The sequence below is a fragment of the Colobus angolensis genome, unplaced genomic scaffold, assembly GCF_000951035.1.
Source record: "Colobus angolensis palliatus isolate OR3802 unplaced genomic scaffold, Cang.pa_1.0 Scaffold446, whole genome shotgun sequence".
In the NCBI taxonomy this organism is placed as follows: domain Eukaryota; kingdom Metazoa; phylum Chordata; class Mammalia; order Primates; family Cercopithecidae; genus Colobus; species Colobus angolensis.
In genome coordinates, this window is record NW_012117888.1 from 150,527 (window position 1) to 173,761 (window position 23,235).

At 38.3% G+C, this 23,235-nt stretch overlaps 1 protein-coding gene across 4 annotated transcripts in view; it reads right to left on the reverse strand.

Moving 5' to 3' along the window:
• PLS3 (plastin 3) overlaps positions 1-23,235 on the reverse strand; it is an 89,470-nt gene that overhangs the window by 37,963 nt on the left and 28,272 nt on the right. For 2 of the 4 annotated variants that reach the window (XM_011957533.1, XM_011957532.1), the window contains exons 1-2: positions 19,866-19,991; positions 3,040-3,120 (exon numbers count right to left, since the gene is read on the reverse strand). In XM_011957533.1, coding sequence (XP_011812923.1) covers positions 3,040-3,112 — 73 coding nt within the window. In that variant the 5' untranslated portion in view covers positions 3,113-3,120; positions 19,866-19,991. Of the gene's footprint in view, positions 1-3,039; positions 3,121-19,865; positions 19,992-23,235 lie in introns of those variants that run through there. The other 2 variants (XM_011957531.1, XM_011957530.1) reach the window with 1 other exon arrangement.

Consider the following 23,235-nt stretch of genomic DNA (forward strand, 5'->3'; position numbering starts at 1 on the left):
TAGCCAGGATGGTCTCGATCTCCGGACCTCGTGATCCGCCCGTCTCGGCCTCCCAAAGTGCTGGGATTACAGGCTTGAGCCACCGCGCCCGGCCGTATTCCAGCATTTAAATTAAAATGGAAACATCATGAAGTACAAAAATTGATAACTAAGATTTCTGCTACTGGGAAGCACAGGAAACAATTGTTGAGAAAATTAAAATAATTATATGAGCTTGGAGATTAAAACTACGCAGGTGCAGAAAGTGAGTGAAAAGAGAACTTTAAATTCTAATACTTAATTTATTGCTAGTAAAGAGAGCTTCAAAGCACTATTAATTGATTGAACAAAACCTATGATTAGCAGTAATTACAGAGATTTTCTCCACACACTATGATTTTGCTGAATTTCTAAGGAGATAATCAAGGCTATTATTGTTAATAGATGGGGAAAATCATCTAATGATTTCCATATTTTGTCGCAATTGAACTGAGACCAAATAGTCTTTCCTATTCTCTGCCAACCTACCCCCACAAAAAGGAAAAACTGTCCTTCACAGGATAATAAGTTATAGAGCTTGTATTTAAAATAAAGTGTCCCTGAATTAGGAAAAAAATTTCTGTAACACCTTTGACAGTTGCCTGAGGGTTCTGTAACTAACAACAACTTAAAACTACAAAGATTTTTTTAAAGAAAATCGAAAGACTGCTGGGTCCTTAAATGAGTTTCTAAAAGATGGAGTACACACAAGCATTATTATGCTGAAAAATACATATAAATTTTATATGCTACAATTTAATGGCAAAAACCTTTCATAATAAATTCCACTGTAATGAAAATCTTCACAACAAAGGCCCTCTGAACGTATAGTTGATAATGACAAAAATCCCAGTACATCAAAAGGCTACATGTATATATTTCCTTGGGTTTCAATCAGTGAAATATTTACTGAGAACCTAACATGTGTGCAACACTATGCTAGATACTGAGTGGACACTACAAAAGAATAATATTCACAGCAGGCAGGAATTCTGGATTCCAGAATTTTTTACAGCATATATAGTAATAAGAGCCTGAGTATGTTAGGAACATATGCCTGGCAGGGGCGTTGGCAAACTGTACTCCTATCTTAAACTCTACTTAAACAATAGCTCCACAATGACCTTTTCTTGCAGTCAAACTTCTCATTGATTCCTTACTTAATATAATTTAACTGCTTCCTCTATGAAGATAATTGGTCAATCCTCTTTATGTCATTAAGCTTTTAAGGGACAATGAAGTTCTTTTACTTGTAAAATGTATTCCAAGTCTCATCAGGTAAATAATATCTGAATTATCTTTAATTTTTAAGGAATATTGCACATAATTATTTCCAAGATGCTGCATGTGAGGACAAGACCTGTATTCAGCTTTTACTTGAGGAGATGAGTACTTAATAGGGCATAGTGTCTACTCCGAAATTCTATTCATAAAGAACAAATTAAGCTGCTGCTAATGTTGAAAGATGAATATAAATTTTAAAAAACATTCAACAAATGCACTCCTAAAACAATTTTTTTTTTTTTTTTTTGAGGCGGAGTCTCGCTCTGTTGCCCGGACTGGAGTGCAGTGGCCGGATCTCAGCTCGCTGCAAGCTCCGCCTTCCGGGTTTACGCCATTCTCCTGCCTCAGCCTCCCGAGTAGCTGGGACTACAGGCGCCCGCCACCTCGCCCGGCTAGTTTTTGTATTTTTAGTAGAGATGGGGTTTCACCGTGTTAGCCAGGATGGTCTCGATCTCCTGACCTCGTGATCCACCCGTCTCGGCCTCCCAAAGTGCTGGGATTACAGGCCTGAGCCACCACACCCGGCCTCCTAAAACAATTAAAAGACTATTTTGACAGAATGAGAGACATTAAAAAAAAAAAAAAAAAAAAAACTCTTGCAGCCAAGAATTCACTTGCTGTTATATATTAAACTATGTAGCATTTTTCTTACAGTAAGTGGTATCCATGGCAAGTTAATTAACTGCTATTTTTATACACACACACACACATACACAATCATGTTAGAGTCAGGACTATTCAGTTTTTTCCAGTTAAAATTTTGATGGATTATGAATGGTCACTCTGGCTGGGGTCACTATTCTTCCCAAGGTACACTGCTACTACTGAATGACTTCATAGAAAATGTTGATTATAAATATATGGGAACAGAAGTGTTTATTTCCTCATTTTTCACTAATGGGATTTTCAACACAGGTCTAATGGCAAATTCTGATTTACATAACAAATCATTATATGAGCTAATTCTGTACCCTTTAGTCAAGGAGATACCAAATAATAATAATCTACCTCTCTAAGCACATGCTGATTCATGTATTTACATAAGTAGTCTGTTCTTACCCTGTTTTCTCATTACTGTCTATAGACTTGACCCGAGCACTAAAATTTGGTAAATTTTTACCAAATTTTACAATAGAGCACTAAAATAGCTGCTCTATTGTAAGGCATGTTATATGATGATAAAGGATAAATCAAATGGCATGCTATGCCTTCTCATCTTATATTGAAGCTATAATTTAACATGGCGAGGTAGAACGATCTGCATTATCCAAAGGCTCAGAAAACCCATAAAAAAGGCAATAACGCCAAACTAATTAGGGAAGTGTAAAAAATCATCTAATGTTTTTGAAGGTCACATATCCCTTTGAGAATATGGTGAAAGTTTCAAACCTCTTCAGAAAGATACGAGATACAAAATATAATAACTAAAATTTGGCATGAAAATTTCAGGAACCATACATAACAGTCACCAGTTAAGGACTGGAACTGTGGTCTAAAAAATTTGACCATATTAAATACTATATAAAATTAGAAATAATATCAGCTACCACTCTTGACCAAATAAATAAATAAATAAATAAAACAATTTTAAGTATAGCTTCCAAAACTTTATCTCATCTATTTTAACTATGTTGCTGTAATGTTTTTGATTAACCATTCATGTGATATTTTTAGAGAAATAACTTTGGGACCAAATAAATATTGCTTCCCTATAGTTTTACTACAAAAAATACTCACCAACTTTTGCAAAGGCCTCTTTGAGTTCATCAAGTTCATCTTTGGAAATCTGAGTGGTAGCCATCTCATCCATTTAAAGATCTAAAGAAAAACCGAAAAGGTTTCAGACTTAAAATAATTGTGATAAATATAAGCACTCTTGCTAAGTTCTCATCTTAGGGATAATTTAAACAGAATTTCAAACTACCAAAACAATCTGAATAGGTTACCATGTCTCTATGTACAGCTTTAATAAAGAAAACAAACAAGTGAGAAGCCATCACTTACCAAAATTTATTGAGAAAAAATATTCCTGAATTTTCCTTCCAAGGACAAAATCTTAAATTACATTCAAAAAGTTTAAGGAAGGATCAAAGTACCCAGCAGTGACAGGAAAAAGCTACATAATAGAAATTCTTGGTTATACAAGCCAAAGCTAAAGGTCAAAATTATGTGACCAATGATTCACAGAAAATATCATTTTCCTATTAAGCCACTTTAGAATCATTCACTGTGAAAACACTGATTTTCAAAGAGCACACTGACATCTATCAATCACTCTCATTAAAGGAGAAATAAAGAGGAAATAAAGCAAATTATAGTTGGTTTTGATATAAAAATGCACGTGTGCTAATATACACATTCTTATGCATGTAAATTATTATATTATCTGAGTATACACCCTTTCCAATTTGGCCTTATTGATCTATTTAACTAATAGAACAAAGGTTGGCAAACTACATATGGCCTGTGGGCCAAAACTGGATCACCAGTTGTTTTTGTATGACCTCAAGCTGGATATGGTTATGAAAGGAAATTTTTTGCAGTCAATTTTGATGATGGGGCACATTAACTTTGAACCCAATTAAGTGAAATGTTATCCCAGAATAAAAAGAATTCTGTTCTTCTCATCAGAATTGTATTGCCAAAAAATTGTACCCAATTATTATATTTTGAATTTTGTCAATAAAAACTTGTAGAAATAATATATTATATCCTTGATATTAATATCATAATATTCTTGATTTTACCTCTTGTCACACAATATTTATGATCTGAACCTATATGGAAAAACCTTGCTGATCCTGGCAATAAAGAGAGGAGGTCGGTATCACAGTAGATAATTTCCAAATACAAAGCTATTATAACAATAATTTTGGACGAAGAAAAATGAAAATGATTACATGTTGCTTTCTCCTTTTTTGCTTTGAGTTTTTTCTCTCTTCTGATTTATTTTTTTGGTAGAGTTTATTTTTCTTTATTTCTTTTTCTTTTTTGTAAAGACAGGGTCTTGCCACCTTGCCCAAGCTGGTGTCTAAGTCCTGGGCCAAGGGATCCTCCCACCTTGGTCTCCCAAAATGCTGGGATTACAGGTGTGAGCCACCGTGCCTGGCCAATAGACGTTATTATTAGAGTAGTTTTAGGTTCACAGCAAAATCAAGCAGAAGTTACAGAGAGTTCCCATATACAGCCACATGTTGCTTAAACACAGAGATGTGTTGTGAGAAATGCATTGTTAGGTGATTTTGCCATTGTGCAAGCATCACAGAGTGCACTTAACAAACCTAGATGGTATAGCTTACTACACACATAGGCTATACGGTATGGCCTATTGCTCTTAGGCTACAAATGGCACAGCAGGTTACTGTAGTAAACACTGTAGGCAATTGTAACACAATGGTATCCGTATATCTAAACATAGAAAACGTACAGTAAGAATATAGTATAATCTTATGGGACTACTATCAGATATTTGATCAGTCATTGACCAAAACATCCTGTACCTGAGTGGTACATTTGTTACAACTGATGAAAGTACATCATTACCACCCTAAGACTCTGGTGAACATTAGGGTTCACTCTTAGTGTTGTACAATCTGTGGGTTTGGACAAATGTATAATGACATATATCCACCATTACAGTATTACATAGAGTAGTTCCACTGCCCTAAAGATGTTGCCTTTCCAAAAAAAAGTATACTATGGGTTAAATTTCACAAACCATACAAAATACATTTTGAGATCTTATATTGATCCCTTTTAGACATTTTATTAAAAGGCAACAAATTACTCACCAACTCAAGTTTTGGCCAAGAAGTATAATGCTCGGTATAAAGAGGTAGGGGCTGGAAGTGGCAGGGAGGGATTCATAAGAGAGCTGGGCCACATCTATCTTTTTCACAGAATTGTTGCTATTTCTAGAATTTATCACAGCCCCTGGCACATAGTAAGGCACTCAATAAAACAGAACCTTAATAAAATTAATCCCTTCAACAACTATACACCAAGTATTATTAATACATTATACAAATTCATTTGCATATTAATATCCTGAACCCTCACAATAGTCCCAGGAGCTACATATTCTAATCTCCTTTTTTTCTTATTAGAAGACTTGGACTCTCAGGACTGGAATTCACACTCTGGTTTCTCAAATCCTGGAGAAGTTTTAAAATGACCATATGATGCTATTAGCTAAGTTTTTACCATAATGTAACAGACACATGTAGTGACTGGTGTTTTAAAAATTAAATAAAACCATCAGCCGGGCACAGTGGCTCACGCCTGTAATCCCAGCACTTTGGGAGGTGGAGGCAGGTGGATTGCTTGAGGTCAGGAGTTCGCGACCAGTCTGACCAACATGGTGAAACCCTGTCTCTACTGAAAATACAAAAAGTAGCCGGGTGCCTGTAATCCCAGCTACTCGGGAGGCAGAGTGAGGCAGGAGAATTGCTTGAACCTGGGAGATAGAGGTTGCAGTGAGCTGAGATCGCACCACTGCACTCCAGCCTGGGTGACAGAGTGAGACTGTTTCAAATAAAATAAAATAATATAAAATAAATAACACTAGACTCTTAAAAAAGATATAAAACAAAGCTTGCCTATTCACTTTTCTTATCTATGATATCAAGATGCCACTAAAGATAGATAACTTCTCAGTAGACAGGTTGGATGAAAATACCTTTCAGAGTAATCACAGGATCTATGAGGAAAAGCAAGTTCATAAGTTAGTAATGAAGTTAGGCTTTGTGGTTTTTGCTGTTGTTGTTGTTTGTTTGTTTGTTGAGACAGGGTCTTACTCTGTTGCCCAGACTGGAGTGCAGTGGTGCGATCACGGCTCACTGCCACCTTGACTTCCCAGGCTCCTCCCTCTCAGGTGATCCTCCCTCCTCAGCTTCCTGAGTAGCTCAGACTATAGGCGTGGGCCACCATGCCTGGCTAATTTTTGTATTTTTTGTAGAGATGGGGTTTCACCATTTTGCCCAGGCTGATCTTGAATTCCTGGCTTCAAGCAATCCACCCACCTCAGCCTCCCAAAGTGCTGGTATTACAAGTATGAGCCACCACGCCCAGGCCTGAAGTTAGGCATTTTAAAGATCAAGAATAAAAAGAACTGCAATCCCAGCGCTGCGGGAGGATTGCTTGAGGCTAAGAGTTCGAGACCAGCTTGGGAAACACAGTGAGACCTCATCTCCAAAAAAAAATTTTTTTTAAAAATTCATAAGTTAAATGCAAACGAATAGTAGTAATTCTAAAAATATTCTGTTTCACGAATGTGTTCAACACTCCTCATTACAAAAATACGACATGGGATTTATTCCAATTTTCTTCACATCTTTCAAACAATCATGTTTTCAATAAAAAATTATTACACATCTTCATGAATTATACCATGGAGAATAACGGCACAGAAAGTTTAAAAGTAAGACCATCTCAGAAATCTAAAACACGTGGCTTCTCTCCTTTACCTCTAAAGGTCCTTTCCAGTTTGGGCAGATTGTGAGCCAGTAATAATTTAAAGTATGTGAGTAAAAAACAACTTAAAGAAAACCATACAACTGAGCTTATTCTCACACTACCATATCACTTCTATGCAAAAGAAAATTAGGGCTGGGTGCAGTGGCTCATGTCTGTAATCCCAGCACTTTTGGAGGCTAAGGCGGGCAGATCACTTGAGCCCAGGAGTTCGAGACCAGCCTGGCCAATATGGTGAAACCCCGTCTCTACCAAAAATACAAAAATTATCCAGGAGTGGTGGTGTGTGCCTGTAATCCCAGCTACTCTAGAGGTTGAGGTGGGAGAATCACTTGAGCCTGAGAAGTTGAGGCTGCAGTGAGCCATCAGTGCATCACTGCAAAAAAAAAAAAAAAAAAGAAAAAAGAAAAATAAATTAGGTAAGATGGTTCTGGACATAAACCACTCCTGTCCCCCGCCCCGCTTATCCCTGCTGACCAGTTGGGCTCTGATTAAATCCTGTAGACATCTCTTTCTTCCCAACATGTCCTCCCCCCATTTCTCAAACAATTTTACCAATATTTTAGGCATCTGCTATATGCCTAGTTCTTGCCCTCAAGGAATTTACAATCTGCTGAAGCAAACATGAATAATTACAATATGACACAGAGTGAATTAGTGACTGCAATAAAAGGGACAAATGTCTTTTTTTTTAGAAGAAAAAAGTCTCTAGAAACTTTAAGGATTATTAATTTCTTCTCAGAGTGGCCAGAAACGCAGTTCTTTTCTTCTTCCTATAAAATTAGCAAGTGCTGGCTCATGCCTGTAATCCCAGCAATTTGGGAGGTGGAGGCGGCAGATTGCTTGAGCTCAGGAGTTCAAGATCAGCCTGGGCAACATGGTGAAACTTGGCCTCTACCAAAAATACAAAAAGTTAACTGGGCATCGTGGGTGGTGGCGCATGCCTCTAGTCTCAGCTACTTGGGAAACTGAGGTGGGATGATCGATTGAGCCCGGGAGGTAGAGGCTGCAGTGAGCTTTGAGCACATCACTGCATTCCAGGATGGGTGACAGAACAAGACCTTGTCTCAATAAAAAAAAGTAAAAAATAAAAATGAATTAAGAAATGCTTAGATCTCATAGAAATGATTTTAGGGCACCAGTTAACGCCAAAAATTAATCCAGTACATTATAAATATATATATATATATTTTAAACTTTTCAAGTTTCTTCTTTCTTTCTTTTTTTTTGAGACGGAGTCTCGCTCTGTCGCCCAGGCTGGAGTGCAGTGGCCGGATCTCAGCTCACTGCAAGCTCCGCCTCCTGGGTTCATGCCATTCTCCTGCCTCAGCCTCCCAAGTAGCTGGGACTACAGGTGCCCACCACCTCGCCCAGCTAGTTTTTTTTTTTTTTTGTATTTTTTAGTAGAGACGGAGTTTCACCGTGTTAGCCAGGATGGTCTCGATCTCCTGACCTCATGATCCGCCCGTCTCAGCCTCCCAAAGTGCTGGGATTACAGGCCTGAGCCACCGCGCCCAGCCCTAAGTTTCTTATTTCTAATTGCCTTTAAAAAAGCCTAAAGTGACTTTGCACATATAACTCAGATTTTCCATCTATTGGAGACATTAAAGACAGACACTTCAGTAAGAACAAAAAGAAGAAATTGGAACATGCACATATCCTCAAAACCGTATTTCCAGACAAGATTGTTTTGGGATAACAGAACAGTTTAATGCAGGACTTTCCAATTTAAATAAAACCCATATTCATTTATTGACAGTTATTTGAAAGGAAATAAAGAAATGCTACTCTGAAGTACCTGGGCCAAGACTAAAAAATATAAAGCCAAATTTAAAAAGCTCACAATATATGCTCTAGTAGATAAGAATTACAATTGTAAAATTTGCTATTTGAAGCTTAAAATAAAGTTGTTTAATGTAGATTTCTTTATGCCACTATGAATTAAAAAATGGTCTGCCCTTAACACTACTCACAGGTACTTGATTGTGTCTTTAAGGAAATCAAGCAGTAAAGTACTATCTTGGGAGAAAACATCACATTAAGTAACTTGGGAATGACTAGAGATATTAAAAAATTAAAATCTTACAAATTGAAATAACAGAAGCTCTATTCCTCTTAATGGGGCATTCATTGTACTATAGAACTTTTTTCTCTTAAAGCTACTAAAACATCCCGGATGGGTTCACAAAACAAAACACAAGATTTGATATCAATACTGCCCTGTAGACACTTCATGTAATCTCAAGTACCAGTACACCAAGCTGTTGTACCTTGCCCAAGGAGGTAGTATGTTCTAACAGAAGAAAGACTCTGGGACGTGAAATTAGAAGGCATCGATTATTGCTCTGGTTCTGCTATTCCCTAGTAATGTGTCCATGAGCAAGTTTAATTAATCTGTCTCAGCCTAAGTTTCCTCATTTGAAAATAGTGATAATAATACCTACTTCCTCCAGGGCCTAATGAAGATTACAGATGGTATATATGACAGCATACTGTGACTATGAAGTATTACACAGCAACTTCAAATCCTTCATGAAAGAAAATAGGCAATAAATGAATGCCTGGGTTAATTTTGAAGAACTGTATAAATAAATATAAGGCATTAGTTCTACTAATAGCCTTTTACATGGGATAAATGAAAAGTTATCTCATCTCCCTATAATTACTGACTACAGAGTATAATAGGTCTCTCTCATATATAAAAATTACAAGCCTTTGGTCAAAGTAATTTAAGAAGGATGAGCCTAAAGGAAAACCTGTCAGTCACTTTTTAATCCATGACTCAATTTGGCTCCTCCATAAGGCCAGTTTCTAAACACAATTTGAAGAGCAGACAGGAGATATACAAACAAATAAACAGCAATTTTTCTTTAAATAATTTAGGATCACTTTTCAAAATAGCTAACAGCTTGTCAATATTGTCACATTCCTCCTAATTTGCAAATTGTTTCACGAGTACTGGAAAAAGGTGAAGAGAAAGTATTACTTACTGAATAAAAATTTAACTCCAATTTCACAATATGTGATTTACAGGCAAAAGGAAAAAAACCCTGATTTTCAAATATATCCTCTTTCCCAGTCTGTCTTCTCACAAAAATGGACTTTACGTATTTTTTTTTTTTTTTTTTTTGAGACAGGGTTTCACTCTGTCACCCAGGCTGTGGTGCAATCTCAGCTCAGTGCAGCCTCAATCTTCTGGGCTCAAGCAATCCTCCTGCCTCAGCCTCCTGAGTAGCTGAGACTACAGATGTGTGCCACCAAGCAAAAGTGGACTTTATTTACATGATGAGAGAGAGGGAGAGAGAAAGAGAACGGACACTCAAAGAAATAGAAATATATTTTTCCTCCATTTAAACTCAGCAATTTTAATACTTATCAAAAATAAAACATCCTGGAGTCTCTACACTTTTCTGAATTTGTTCATCTGCAAAGCACTTTGATCTGTCTCAAATTCTGTTTCCTCCCTAGCTCCTATGCCTGCCATTTCTGTAAAGGAAAAGGGAAAGCTGTAGAAAAAAGCCAGCCCTCCTTCACTAAACATATAAGACACAGGAAAACAGATTTTCCAATAAGGGAATAAAACAAAAGCAAACAAAACCTTGTTTGTTTGTTTTTTCGTAAAAGGATATAGTGTACAACTGGGTATGAATTCAGGGCGTCACCCATAGAAGAATCTTATGCCTATGAAGTCATCCCTAATTACAGAGTTTGACTAACAATACTGCAATTATGAAACCACTCCACCGGCTCATTTAACTATACATAAACCGTGAACACAGATCTTTGCTGAGAAAAGTGTACCTACAACTACCTGAAACTATTACTCAAATTCTGAAAGGTATTTGAAGGGGGACGGGGGTGCCTATTTTGTCTCCTAAAGCACTCACTCACTTTAGGAATGCAGCTGACTGAATAATCTACTTATTCATCTATGTCATTCAGTACCATGAGGTCCAGGAGAAAGGGGAAACTCATCTGGGGGTAACCAACTTTGATCATAAACTTGATTTTTTTTTCTTGAAATTGAAAGGCAGCCAAAAGATAAAAACAGGATATTCACCATAGACTTCATCCCAGCCACTAGTATGGTAAATAGAATTGGAAAAGAGAAGCTTATCACTTAAATCAGAGATTGGGCAACACATACTTGAGCTCCTAAAATGAACAAGAAAGCAACAAAGAGGGGACAAAACATGGAAGAAATACATTATTTCACTATAAATGAAAATAAACAAGTTAGCCACCATTATGTGTGAACAATTCAAGAATGATCAGAAAAGGGGTGTTGTCACCTTCCTCCACCCAAAACAGGCAGTGTTTTTGAACACCCACACTTTGCATACCTACTTTTACCAATAGAAACTGCCACCCTGCCACCTCCCTAGTTAGGTAAGTGAACAGCTCAGCACTAGTCTCTAGCTTGGATGGGTGTGCAACACTGTGGGCTAAAACTCACCTATTCATACTGTGATTACTAAAGCTCCAGTCTCATGTTTCCTAATGACTTTAGAAGATTCCCAACTTGAATGTCTACCACACTCACCCACTTATTTATTTATATTCATCAAGCGTTAACTTAAGGCTTAGTATGCACCAGGCACTGTGTTGGGTGCTCCAGAAAGAAACAATTAGGATCCAAATTCCCTTCTTTCTGGAAGAGCTTACTGTCTAGTGGGGGAAACAGATGGAAAAACAAAAATACAACATTAGTGCTATCATCCCATCATAGTCATATATACTAAGTGGTAGGTGTCAGGAAAGTTTTTTCCGAGGTGACGTTTGAACTCTGCCTTTGAGGGCAAGTAGGATTTTCTCAGACATCCCCACTAAGGGCATTCTCAGAGAGACATCACTGGTAAGGGTATTGTGCCTAGGGTTAATGACAGACACACTTGCAGCAGCAGATCAGGGTCCAATTTGGAAGTGGCCAATGGAGAAGGAAAGTCAGCGAGGAAGATTCAAGTTAGGAAAGTCTAAGTGTCTCCAATCTAACTTACTGCCACATTATTTTCCCTGTTTTTCCTAACTCTTTCTCCTGCCAAATCGATCTCATTTTCAACTTTCCCACTTTCCTCTGTCTCCAGACTGCAGTTTGACCATAAAAAACAAAGGGAGGATCAGTCAACCTCCAACCCCTCTGGATTCTTGCCTTGCAATCTTTGAGATTCTTTCATTATATCTGTTTATCACCTCATGTCTGGCCTACTCCAAAAGCTTTTTATCAGATCTGCCTGCTGTTCCGTCTTCCTCCAGTGCAATCTTTACACTGCTAACCTCCTGAACAGTAGACCTTATAAACATTCCATACAAAAGAAAGTCCCTTTTTAGTACAGCATTCAAGCCCCTACACTTTTCTGACTTGACTTCTTGCTAATGTCTGCCCATCTTTCCAATGTTACTTCCCATGATAGGGACTACACCCTTGAACCCAACACTCTCAAGAGACCTTATTCCCCAAACAGGCCATGTATTTTCCCACTTCTTCCACTCCCTGGAGAGACCACTGGGTCTCTCCAGTGGAATGCTCTTCACCCATCTATCTAGACACTTCAAAAGCATATTTCAGGAAGTATCTTCAGATTGTCCACGCCCAAGATAAAATTTATCTTTCCAGTACTCTCACGGAACTGTGTTTCTTCTATTACAGCTGGTCCTGGATTCTCCTCTATCAGTACCTTTTGTTTTATCCTGGTCTCTTCTGCTTTTCCTGTCTCCCGTTAAAAACTTCCTCTCTCTCTATCTGCTTCTCAAGGTTAGAATACCCTCCTCTATTTTTCCTCTCTCTCTATCCAAATTCTACTCACCCTTCAAGCATGGTTCGGAAGCTTCATCCTCTCCCAAAGCATGTTTCCCAATGACTCCACCTCCCACTGATCTTTCACTTCAACTCCCATAGAATTTAGAATCTTGCCACAAAATTTAAAAATTTAATTATAGACTTCTCTCTATAGTTACATAAGTAGATATGAGGACACTCTAGCTGGGACTTCCATTGTCCTACTTGGTTCAGTTTATCTACCTTCTTTACACAGATTCTTAAACTTGGTCAAAGAGAACAATCTTCCTCAGTAAAACAGAACACTTCTTTCACGAATAGCACACAAAAACTTGTGTAATTCTTTGCTCTGCAAATCTCATTTCAAGATTGTTTGTTTCTGGAGAACACTCTAAACTTCACCTTTTACCCCCACTGCTAGATGTTGGTTACATAGGCATGGCTTAAAAAATACACCAACTGAGGCTGAGGGTAGTAGCTCATGCCTATAATCCCAGTGCTTTGGGAGGCAGAAGTGGGAGAATTGCTTGAGGCCAGGAGTTCGGGACCAACCTGTACAACATAGCAAGACTCCTTCTCTAAAAAAAAAAGAAAGAAAGAAAAAAAATTAAATCCCCAGCCAGCATGGTGGCCTAAGCCTGTAGTCCTAGCTACTAGGAAGGCTGGGGCAGACGGATCACTTAAACCCAGGAGTTTGAGGCTGCAGTGAGCTATGGTTGCCTGCCTCTAAAAAAAAAACTAAAATAAAAATAAAAAGTAAATAAAATACTCCAACCAATTGCAATGTTTACAGGGTAGTGAAAATTCCCAGTATTCCCAATACCCAGTGATCACGGCAATGAGAATTTGAAAGTTGAAAGGTCTGTAGCGTTCCATAACTTCATTCCCTAAATTGTATTAGGGAATAAACGAGTGCCTGGAATAGTCGTTGACTTTGCCCAGGACACAAAGTTGTGAAGCACAATTAAAAAGATGTATTTCTCGGCCAGGCGCAGTGACTCATACCTGTAATCCCAGCACTTTGCAAGGTCGAGGCAGGCAGATCACGAGGTCAGAGATCAAGACCATTCTGGCCAACATGGTGAAGCCCTGTCTCTACTAAAAATACAAAAATTAGCCAGGTGTGGTTGCACACTCCTGTAGTCCCAGCTACTCAGGGGGCTGAGGCAGGAGAATTGCTTGAACCCAGGAGGCGGAGGCTGCAGTGAGCTGAGATCAGACCACTGCCCTCCAGCCTGGGCGACACAGTGAGACTCTGCCTCAAAAGAAAAAAAAAAAAAAAGATGTGTTTCTCCAAGCATAGCTGGAAAAAAAAAAAAAAAAAAAAAAGAAAGCAAAAGAATGTGTTGGAGGAAAGGTAATTAACTATTTTTTCTCTCTTTCCTTTTTTTTTTTTTTCCTTTTTGAGATAGAGGCTTGCTGAGCTGTCCAGGCTGCAGTTCAGTGGCATGATTGCTGCAGTGCAGTGGCATGATCACTGCAGCCTCCAACTCCTGGCCTCAAGTGATCCTCCTGCTTCAGCACCTCCCACCCCCAGTAGCTAGGACTACAAGCATGCACCACCATACTTGGCTAATTTTAAAATTTTATTTCTTTTTTTTTTTTTTGTAGAGACAGGATTTCACTATGTTGCCAAGCTGGTCTAAAACTCCAGGGCTCAAGTGATCCTCCCGCCTCAGCCTCCCAAAGTGCTGGGGTTACAGGCTTGAGCTGCAGTGCCCAGCCAATTAACTACTCTTCCCAGGAAAACAAAAACAAAGAGACTACACATTGCTTTGCAGAGAGAAGGTACATGCCCAGTATAGCCTTTGGAAAATAACTTAAAAAGCTACTAACAAATATGATCATGATATCGAGCAATAAGAACAGTTGCCAGAAAATGCAGATAGTAACCCCCTCCAGCTAATACTAACTTGTTTTCATCACTTAAAAGGATAAGGGATTCACTTAAGCCATGAACTAAAATAACCAAAACTTTAATTGTATAAAACATACAGAATACAGACAATTAGTTCAGTAAAGACTATATAGAGTTCTGAAAGTTATTTATTTAAAACATTGGTGTTAAATTGGCACTGATCATAAAACAGGCAACATTCTGAAAAAAAGCACACAAATGCTTACTTTTTCCTGACACATTCATTCCTATATATAACAGGCTTCTGCTTCTCTGTATTAATACTGCTTAATTTCAGCCTCCTGAATGCTAAGTATTGTGAACAACCACTCCCATTATATCAGTGCCAATAACTTAGTCTTAATATAAAACAAACACTCAAGTTATCTATGTGATTTACTTTTCATTTTAATATTTTTTTCTTTTAAGATTTTTCTCAAGAACAAGTGGCTTGGAATTTTGCTTGGAATTTTGCTTGACTCATTTTAGAAAACTTTCAAGGAATCTTGGTAAAGAACTAATTGTAAACGCGTAAGAGGCTATACACACAATTTTTATTTAATGATTTGTTGCTCTGAAAGTCAAAATAAGGGAGTCAAAACCTAAATGCCCTCACATGTGTCACAGGTTCCTAGTCCTAAAAGTTTAGGAAAGGTTGAAGCAGAAGGAAAAGTGGTAGAGTGTTTTACAGTGCATTGATTCTAGCACATCAGCATTATCAAAAATTGCTGCTGCTTCTTTTTTTTTTTTTTTTTTTTTAGATAGAATCTCACCGTGTCACCCAGGCTGGAGTGCAGTGTCATGATAACTGAAGCCTCCAACTCCTGCGCTCAAGAAATCTTCCCACATTAGCCCCCTGAGTAACTGGGATTTGAGGCACGCATTACGACATCCAGTTAATTTTTGTATTTTTTGGAGAGATGGGGTTTTGCCATGTTGTCCAGGTTGGTCTTGATCTCCTGGGCTCAAGTGATTTGTCCACTTTGGCCTCCAAAAGTGCTGAGGTTACAGGTATGAGCCACCATGCCCAGCCAAAAATTGCTTCTTATAGTCAATGTGGCGAGCAAACATCTATGAAAGAAATAATCACCACGTATAGCAGACTTTACTTCGGAAAGTTTTTTTCAGGTCTAGCTCTTCTGTTCATTCTACTTAATATTTCAGCTGCAAATTGTACAACTAAACAGAGGACATCATTAGGTACCCCAAATAAAATTGACAGTATTTTCTCATGAGGCATTATTATATACACTGATTAGATTGTATAGTATCAGGAACTACAGAATAAAGTAACTGGCTGATGGAACATAAATTTGGATATATTTAGCAACTGTGCTTCTACAATTCACCTAGAAGACAATGAAAATAAAATATCATAGAACAAAACCGTATCATGTCAGATAACGTAATATAAAATTTCAGGGATACTTGTAAAGTAACCTGAAAAACCTTACTACTATTTCCATGACAAAATATGCTTCGAATTCCAAATCAATTGAGAAATGAACTTTAGAGGCGCTATCTGTGACTGAAGGCTAACTCTACCCTTTATCCGACTCCAAGTAGCTGCCTACCTATAACTATAATTTGGCCTTGGATATATCTAAAACCTTTAAGGAGACTTAAACATCAGTCTACTCTTTAATGTGAAGGAGAGATGGCTCTGTTCTGCACGTACACTGCTCCAATAACCCTTGTGGATGCATAAGAAACATATAAAGGTTTATTAGGAAGGGCGAGGAAGAGAGATGAGAGCAGAAGAGTTATTTGCAAAGTCATGCATGGGGTTAGACTAAGCCGTTTTAGCCCTCTTCTACCACTGTAATACCCACAATCAATTAAGCCATCTCCAATTTTCTGTTTGTATTATATTATATTACATTATATTACTATTATTAGCTTTGAGACAGAGTCTTGCTCTGTCGCCCAGGCTGGAGTGCAATTGCATGATCTCGGCTCACAGCAACCTCCACCTCCCGGGTTCAATTGATTCTCCTGCCTCAGCCTCCCAGGTAGCTGGGATTACAGGCCCCCACCACCACGCCTGGCTAGTTTTTGTAGTTTTACTAGAGACAGGGTTTCACCATGTTGATCAGGCTGGTCTCGAAGTCTTGACCTCAGGTGATCCACCCGCCTCAGCTTCCTTAAGTGCTGGGAATACAGGCATGAGCCACCACGCCCAGCCTTTTTATATTATTATTATTATTTTGGGACAGAGTCTTGCTCTGTCGCCCAGGCTGGAGTGCAGTGGCTCTATCTCAGCTCACTGCAACCTCCGCCTCCTGGGTTCAAGCGATTCTCCTGCCTCAGCTTTCGCAGTAGCTAGCATTACAAGCATGCGCCACTGCATCTGGCTAATTTTTGTACTTTTAGGAAAGACGGGGTTTCACCATGTGGGCCAGGCTTGTCACGAACTACTGACCTCAAGTGATCTGCCCACCCAGGCCTTCCCAAATGCTGGGATTACAGGCATGAAGCACTGTGCCCAGTCTTGTATTATTTTAAAGGCGATGCATCATAGGGTCATAGTTGCTAACCAGTTCCTCCCCTTCCCCATATTCCCATAGCCCTTTTCAGCTTTCAGTGTGACTACATCTATTTCTTTCTCTATCTCCTCCATGAGCCTGTGAGCTCCTTGAAAGCACGGTTGGTATCTTATTTGACTTTGTATCTTGGCTCACAACAAGCACCTACCGAATGTTTGTTCAATAAATAAACTTCCATGGAGGTGAGTAGGGAAAGTGCGCAGACCTACACATCATGAAGGCTATATAGTCCTCTCACGTGGTTTTAAAAACACATACTGTATTGGAGAAAGCTATGAACAAAATAGTCAAGATCAATAACGTCCTCACATTCTTCACATCCAATTGGCCTGTTATCATGCTTTAACTACCCTTGTTCAATACTTCAAGATACTACAAGACTCTTCAAGATGTTTGTGACCTGTCCTTTGAATTTAGCTGAAAATCAAACAGAAATAAACCTTTTCAGAAGCAGTTTTCACTTTCAATCATTTCGGCATTCAAGCAGCACATTTAACCTTTACAGTCATACACATCATGCGTACATCATGTTTTGACAGGCTTGCAATTTATAGATAAAAGTTAACATTTAGAAGTAAATACAAGGAGTTAAAGACCAGCCTGGCCAATATGGTGAAACCTCGTCTCTACTAAAAATACAAAAATTAGTCGGGCGTGGTTGTGGGCACCTGTAATCCCAGCTACATGGGAGGCTGAGGCAGGAGAACTTCTTGAACTTGGGAGGTAGAGGTTGCAGTGAGCCAAGATCAAGCCACTGCACTCCAGCCTGGGCAACAGAGTGAGACTCCATCAGAAAGAAAAGAAAGAGAGAGAGAAAGAGAGCGAGAGAGAGAGAGAAAGGAAGTAAGGAAATATAAATTGCCCCAAACTAAAGGTCTACTAACATTTTTATTGTCAATATTTTCAATATATACAAGAGAAAATAGCACAAAAAACACCCATAAACCCATCACAGATTCTACATTTATCCAGATTTCTCCACATTTGCTTGGTTCATCTATTCTCTCTTCCTGTCCTTTCTTCTCCCTCCCTCCTTCCCTATCTGTCTCTCTTCCCTGAATTACTTTAAAGCAAATCTCAGAAATCCTGTGATTTCATCCCTACATAGCTATTAAGAAATGAGTTCATTTTTTCTGGAAATACCTCTATTCTGTGCTATAATTGATGATTAGCTAGATTCTAATTGATTTTTTGTTTTGTTTTGTTTTCAGTCCAATATCTATGAGTCACTTAACCCCCAAAGGGTGCCCAATCCTGTGTCATTTCCTGGAGGAATATCAAATACCTCCATTTTAGGTAAAAATTTCCTTTCCTTTTTTTATGCTTAATAAAGATAAGATCTGAAAGCAATGGCTATTTAAAAATAAATACATAGCTTTTTCAAATAATAGAAATATTCAATTCAATTTGGTCAGATTAAAGACATCATTTAAATGTTTCTCAGGCAAGAATTTTGCAGCTATTTAATGCAAGTCTTAACTATGGTCTAAAAGCCCCTTTTCCTGGGATGAAGAATACTATTTCAAACCCAAAGGCACAACAAAAAAACACCTCTCCCTCCCCTAGCTTCAGAAAGCTAAGATACATTAACTAGCTTCTTAGATTAAAATAGCCCACTTTTCTTTTAAAAGGTCTAATGTCTTCCATACCTCCTAAGTAAACTTTTACATCTACCCCAAAAATCTGAATAATTTATGGGAAAATAAATCTGCTGCTAATGAAATTCATTAATGTTCATACCTAAGAAGTATTTTCAGTTTCCTTTCTTATGAAAATTAACATATGTTGGAGTGAAGCCAAGGGCAACTTTCAGGGATATGTGTGTGGGGTGTGTATGTGCCTGTGTGAAAGAGAGAGAGAGAGAGAGAGGGAGAGAGAGAGAGACATTACGCAAGATCAGACTAGTTATCATGCTTCCTTTCAATTTAAAATAAAAATGCCATAAAATATTGTGACCTACAACTCAAATCACTATATACACTAAGCAGAAAGCTATCGACAAGTCACTGAAAATGCCTCCTACAGTGTTATATACCTTGCTTATATGTTAGCAAATACAGCGCTTGTTAATTGAAAAAACTGGTTTGTTTTGTTTCATACTTCACTTTTTACTTCATATGCATATACTAAGTACAACCAGTCCAAGAGGTGATTCAACTCAGAGTGAGGATTGACTACATAACTAGCTATACTTCCCTTTGCTGGAAATATGGGGAAATTAAACTTATATGACAACCATGTGATGGAAAATCCTGATGTATCCGAGCACCAGAAATCACTATTGCTGCCAAGTACCAATACCATCAAAATTTAATCACTAGTGATTTTTATTATTTTATAAATTATAAACATTAAGACAACTGCTTGATTTAACCCGCTTAGGAAGAGTAGAATACTAATTTAATCATGGCATGTTCTGTCATGACAGCCACCTCAATCTCCATTTTACACAATTTTGAAAAACCATTTAACTGGGATCAAAGGCATTTGAAATTCCTCCCCCACCACAAATATAGACAATAATTTCTATTATTTAGTGTTTTAGATACTTGATAAATACAACTATATAATTAGGACTTCAAAACCCATTTTTAAAAAGTATAAACTCCCTAAACAATCTCTAAATAAAGACAAACACAGAATACACACAGAACAGGTTAGAATCTAAACTTCAAAATTTTCTCTCAACAAAAATTTTATTCTAGTTGAGTAAACAGTATTTTTTAAAGTGACTCCAAATGCTTAACTACACAAATAAATAACAGGAATTTCAAGCTTTTTAAAGTAAATTTCTGCTTAATCATTTAGTATTTAAATTTAGATTTAGTAATCTGAAAGTTACAGCCTGTCAAGATAATATTAAAATAGTTACCCGCTGAGAGCAAACTTGGTTCTTTCCTTTCTCGCAGCACTGATAGACAGAACCTTCTCCCACACCCAGAAAAGCAATCTGGAAACCCAACATTCTTCTTACAATTGCAACTTTAGAGAGCAAGTCACAACACTTCCTGCTAGAAAAAGAGAACACCCTGACAAAAGAATGATACAATACTTACAAATCCCCTTCCTGTCAGCCTGGCAGTATTTTGTCGAGAATTTAATAAATTCTAACTTAAACGCAGCATTTAAAGAGAAAAGTTTTCTTTCTTCTTCTTCTTTTTTTTCCAAAATCATACAAGGACTCAGGGGAATTTAAAGTTAGTTCAGGTCAAATAGCTACAACCCATATACCTATTTAGAGTTTGAACAGTAGCCAAGTAACCTGCTTATTTTAGAACACATGGAACAGCTTCTCCCCAGTGCCCAAGTCACTCGTCCACAGTCAAGAACATTACTTGCGAAGCCAAATTAGCTCTCAGGCAACTCACTTACAGTCTCTATTATTCATTTTCATCCATATACAACATTTACACCCCATATGCTAAGGTGTTGTAGCATTTATTTCAAGTATATACATTTTGATTTATGTCAAAAATGTAAGCTCTTCTGTGTAGGAACTATATTTTCTGCTGGCATAGCACACAGGAACTAAATCAACACTTGCTGAACTGAATACTTTTCTAACTGAGAGCCGTAGTAAAGAGGTCTAGAGCCAGATTGGGTTCAAATCCTGGCTCCACACTTTATTAACCATGCAAATTGCTTAAAACTCTTCTGCCTCTATTTTCTCATCCCGGGATGAAAATAAGAAAAACTCCATCATATCGCAGTTCACTATTTTATACATGGTTGTAAGGCTTAAATGACTTAATATATGTCGTAAATTTAGATCAGAGTCTGTCACATGGTAAGTACTAGATATGTGATAACTGCTCTCATTATTGAAATTTGCCTTTAACTGGTCTAGCAATCTAATCAGTGAGTTGCTAAATTAAGCAACTGGTTAGTTGTGAGTGCCTTTTATGAGAGAGAACAATCAGTTGGAGCACTGGGCTAGGCTGAGGAGGCCATTTCTGTACTGACATAGGGCAAGTTAATAATTTGAAAGGAAATGCAGCACAATGAAAGCATCAAGGTCTTAGGAGTCTGACAGACCTGTAAGTCTGTGTGACCCTGAACAAATTACTTAGCTTCTCTGAGCCCCGGGTTCGTATCTATAACAATGGAGCTATTCCACGTATTTCACAAGGTCCACATGATGACCCAATGGGAAGATATAAATGTGTAAGAGTGTTTGAGTCCAGCAAGGTACTCAGTAAGTGGCAGATATTATTATCATCTGTCTGGGATAAAGCATGCATAATGCCATCTGCGGCTCTATTCTACCTCATGAGAATGAAAGAAAGTAAGACAATAGATACTCTAGTCCTTCATAAATAATATACAATAAAGTATTTTATAATAGCATACTGAACTCTCAGCATAAGGAGGTGACTCACAGTGTGATCACCTGTGAAAAGGAGCCCTCACCGGATCATCCCCATTATGAGGCAGACAGTGTTCCCCTGTCCTCATCACTAACCACCATCAGCAGACACTGGGTCACATTTTGTCTCCTTCATGGAAGTGCTTTAATTTATTTCACCAATCACAAAACCTTCATGAAATATCAAAAGGAAACATAATGCAGAAGAGAAGGAATATAATGGCAGGAGTCAGAGGACATGTTTTTCCATCTGTCCTTGTTGCTGACTCACTATGTGAATGAAGCTTCTTCAACTTTTCTGAGTATCAAATTCTCCATTTCTAAGCATAGAACTATCTGCCTGTGGCCTATCAGGGAATAGTAGGTAACTACCAAGCATTTTGAGCTACTTTGAAGAGTATGTGTTATCATTCATTTTTCAGACAGAGAAAACCGGGGCACAGGGAACTGCCTGAAGTAAGAAGACAGTATCAGTTTAGACCAGAAATGTTGGTTTTTCCCCAGCCTTACCTTTTCTTCAGCCACACCTGTTGCCTCAAACCACTGAGATGAGTCTGTCCCAAATGCTACGTAACCACCCTTTTCAGATATGTAGCAGTATCATTGAGGAAACTAATGTTTTAAATATGTAATTCTTCATTTTAGAAAACAGCTTTCTCTCATTTCAAGTTTTACAGGTCATTATAACAGTGCTACTTAAAAACTGTTTCTCTGACTTTTCCTTTCCTGGTCATCTGGAATATTTATGCTCTCCAGCTTTCTAAACTCCAAGGCTAATCTTCGATCAGCGTGGTCTGTCAACACCGAGTTACTAATTCTAAAGTCACTTCACCTTAATATAATAGCATCTATTTCTACTGCAAAACATTGTAGTTAAAAGTTCTAGGAGTAGACATGCCCTTCAAAAGGGCACATCTTCTACTTAGTAAATGCTAGGTGTAGGACATAAAGACAGTTTTGGTTTTTTTTTTTTTTTTGAAACAGAGTCTTCGTGGCAGGATCGCGGCTCACTGCAAGCTCCGTCTCCTGGGTTCACGTCATTCTCCTGCCCCAGCCTCCCGAGTAGCTGGGACTACAGGTCCCCACCATCACGCCTGGCTAATTTTTTTGTATTTTTAGTAGAGACGGGGTTTCACCGTGTTAACCAGAATGGTCTCGATCTCCTGACTTCGTGATCTGTCCACCTCAGTCTCCCAAAGTGCTGGGATTACAGGCGTGAGCCACCGTGCCCGGCCAGTTTTTTGTTTCTTTTCTTTTCTTTTTTTTTTTTGAGATGGATTCTCGCTCTGTCACCCGGGTTGGAGTGCAGTGGTTCGATCTCAGCTCACTGCAACCGCCGCCTCCCGCGTTCTAGCTATTCTGCTGTCTCAGTCTCCCAAGTACCTGGGATTACAGGCACCTGCCACCACGCCCAGCTAATTTTTGTATTTTTAGTAGAGACGGGTTTTCACCATGTTGGCCACGCTGGTCCAGAACTCCTGACCTCAGGTGATCCACCCATCTTGGCCTCCCAAAGTGCTGGGATTACAGGTGTGAACAATTGCACCCAGGCTAAAAGTTCTACCACATGACTAACAAGTTTTAGCATGTGGCCCATTTTGTAAAATTCTATCTCACTCACCATCTGAGGTGTGTGTGGGTGTGTGCGTGAAGGGGACGGTGGGGAGCGTGTCTGTGTATGTGCATGTATGTGAACAGGATCTCGGTTTTTACTATGGGTAATGAATACTGGTTTGGGAATGCAAGATGGTGGCAAGGGTTCTGTGATAAATTCTACATTTCCATCAACAGGCTGCAGAATGAAAACAGCTTTTAAATTGCATCCCAAATTCATCAAAATGAATACTAAGGAAAGCCGATGGAAACCAAATTCTCA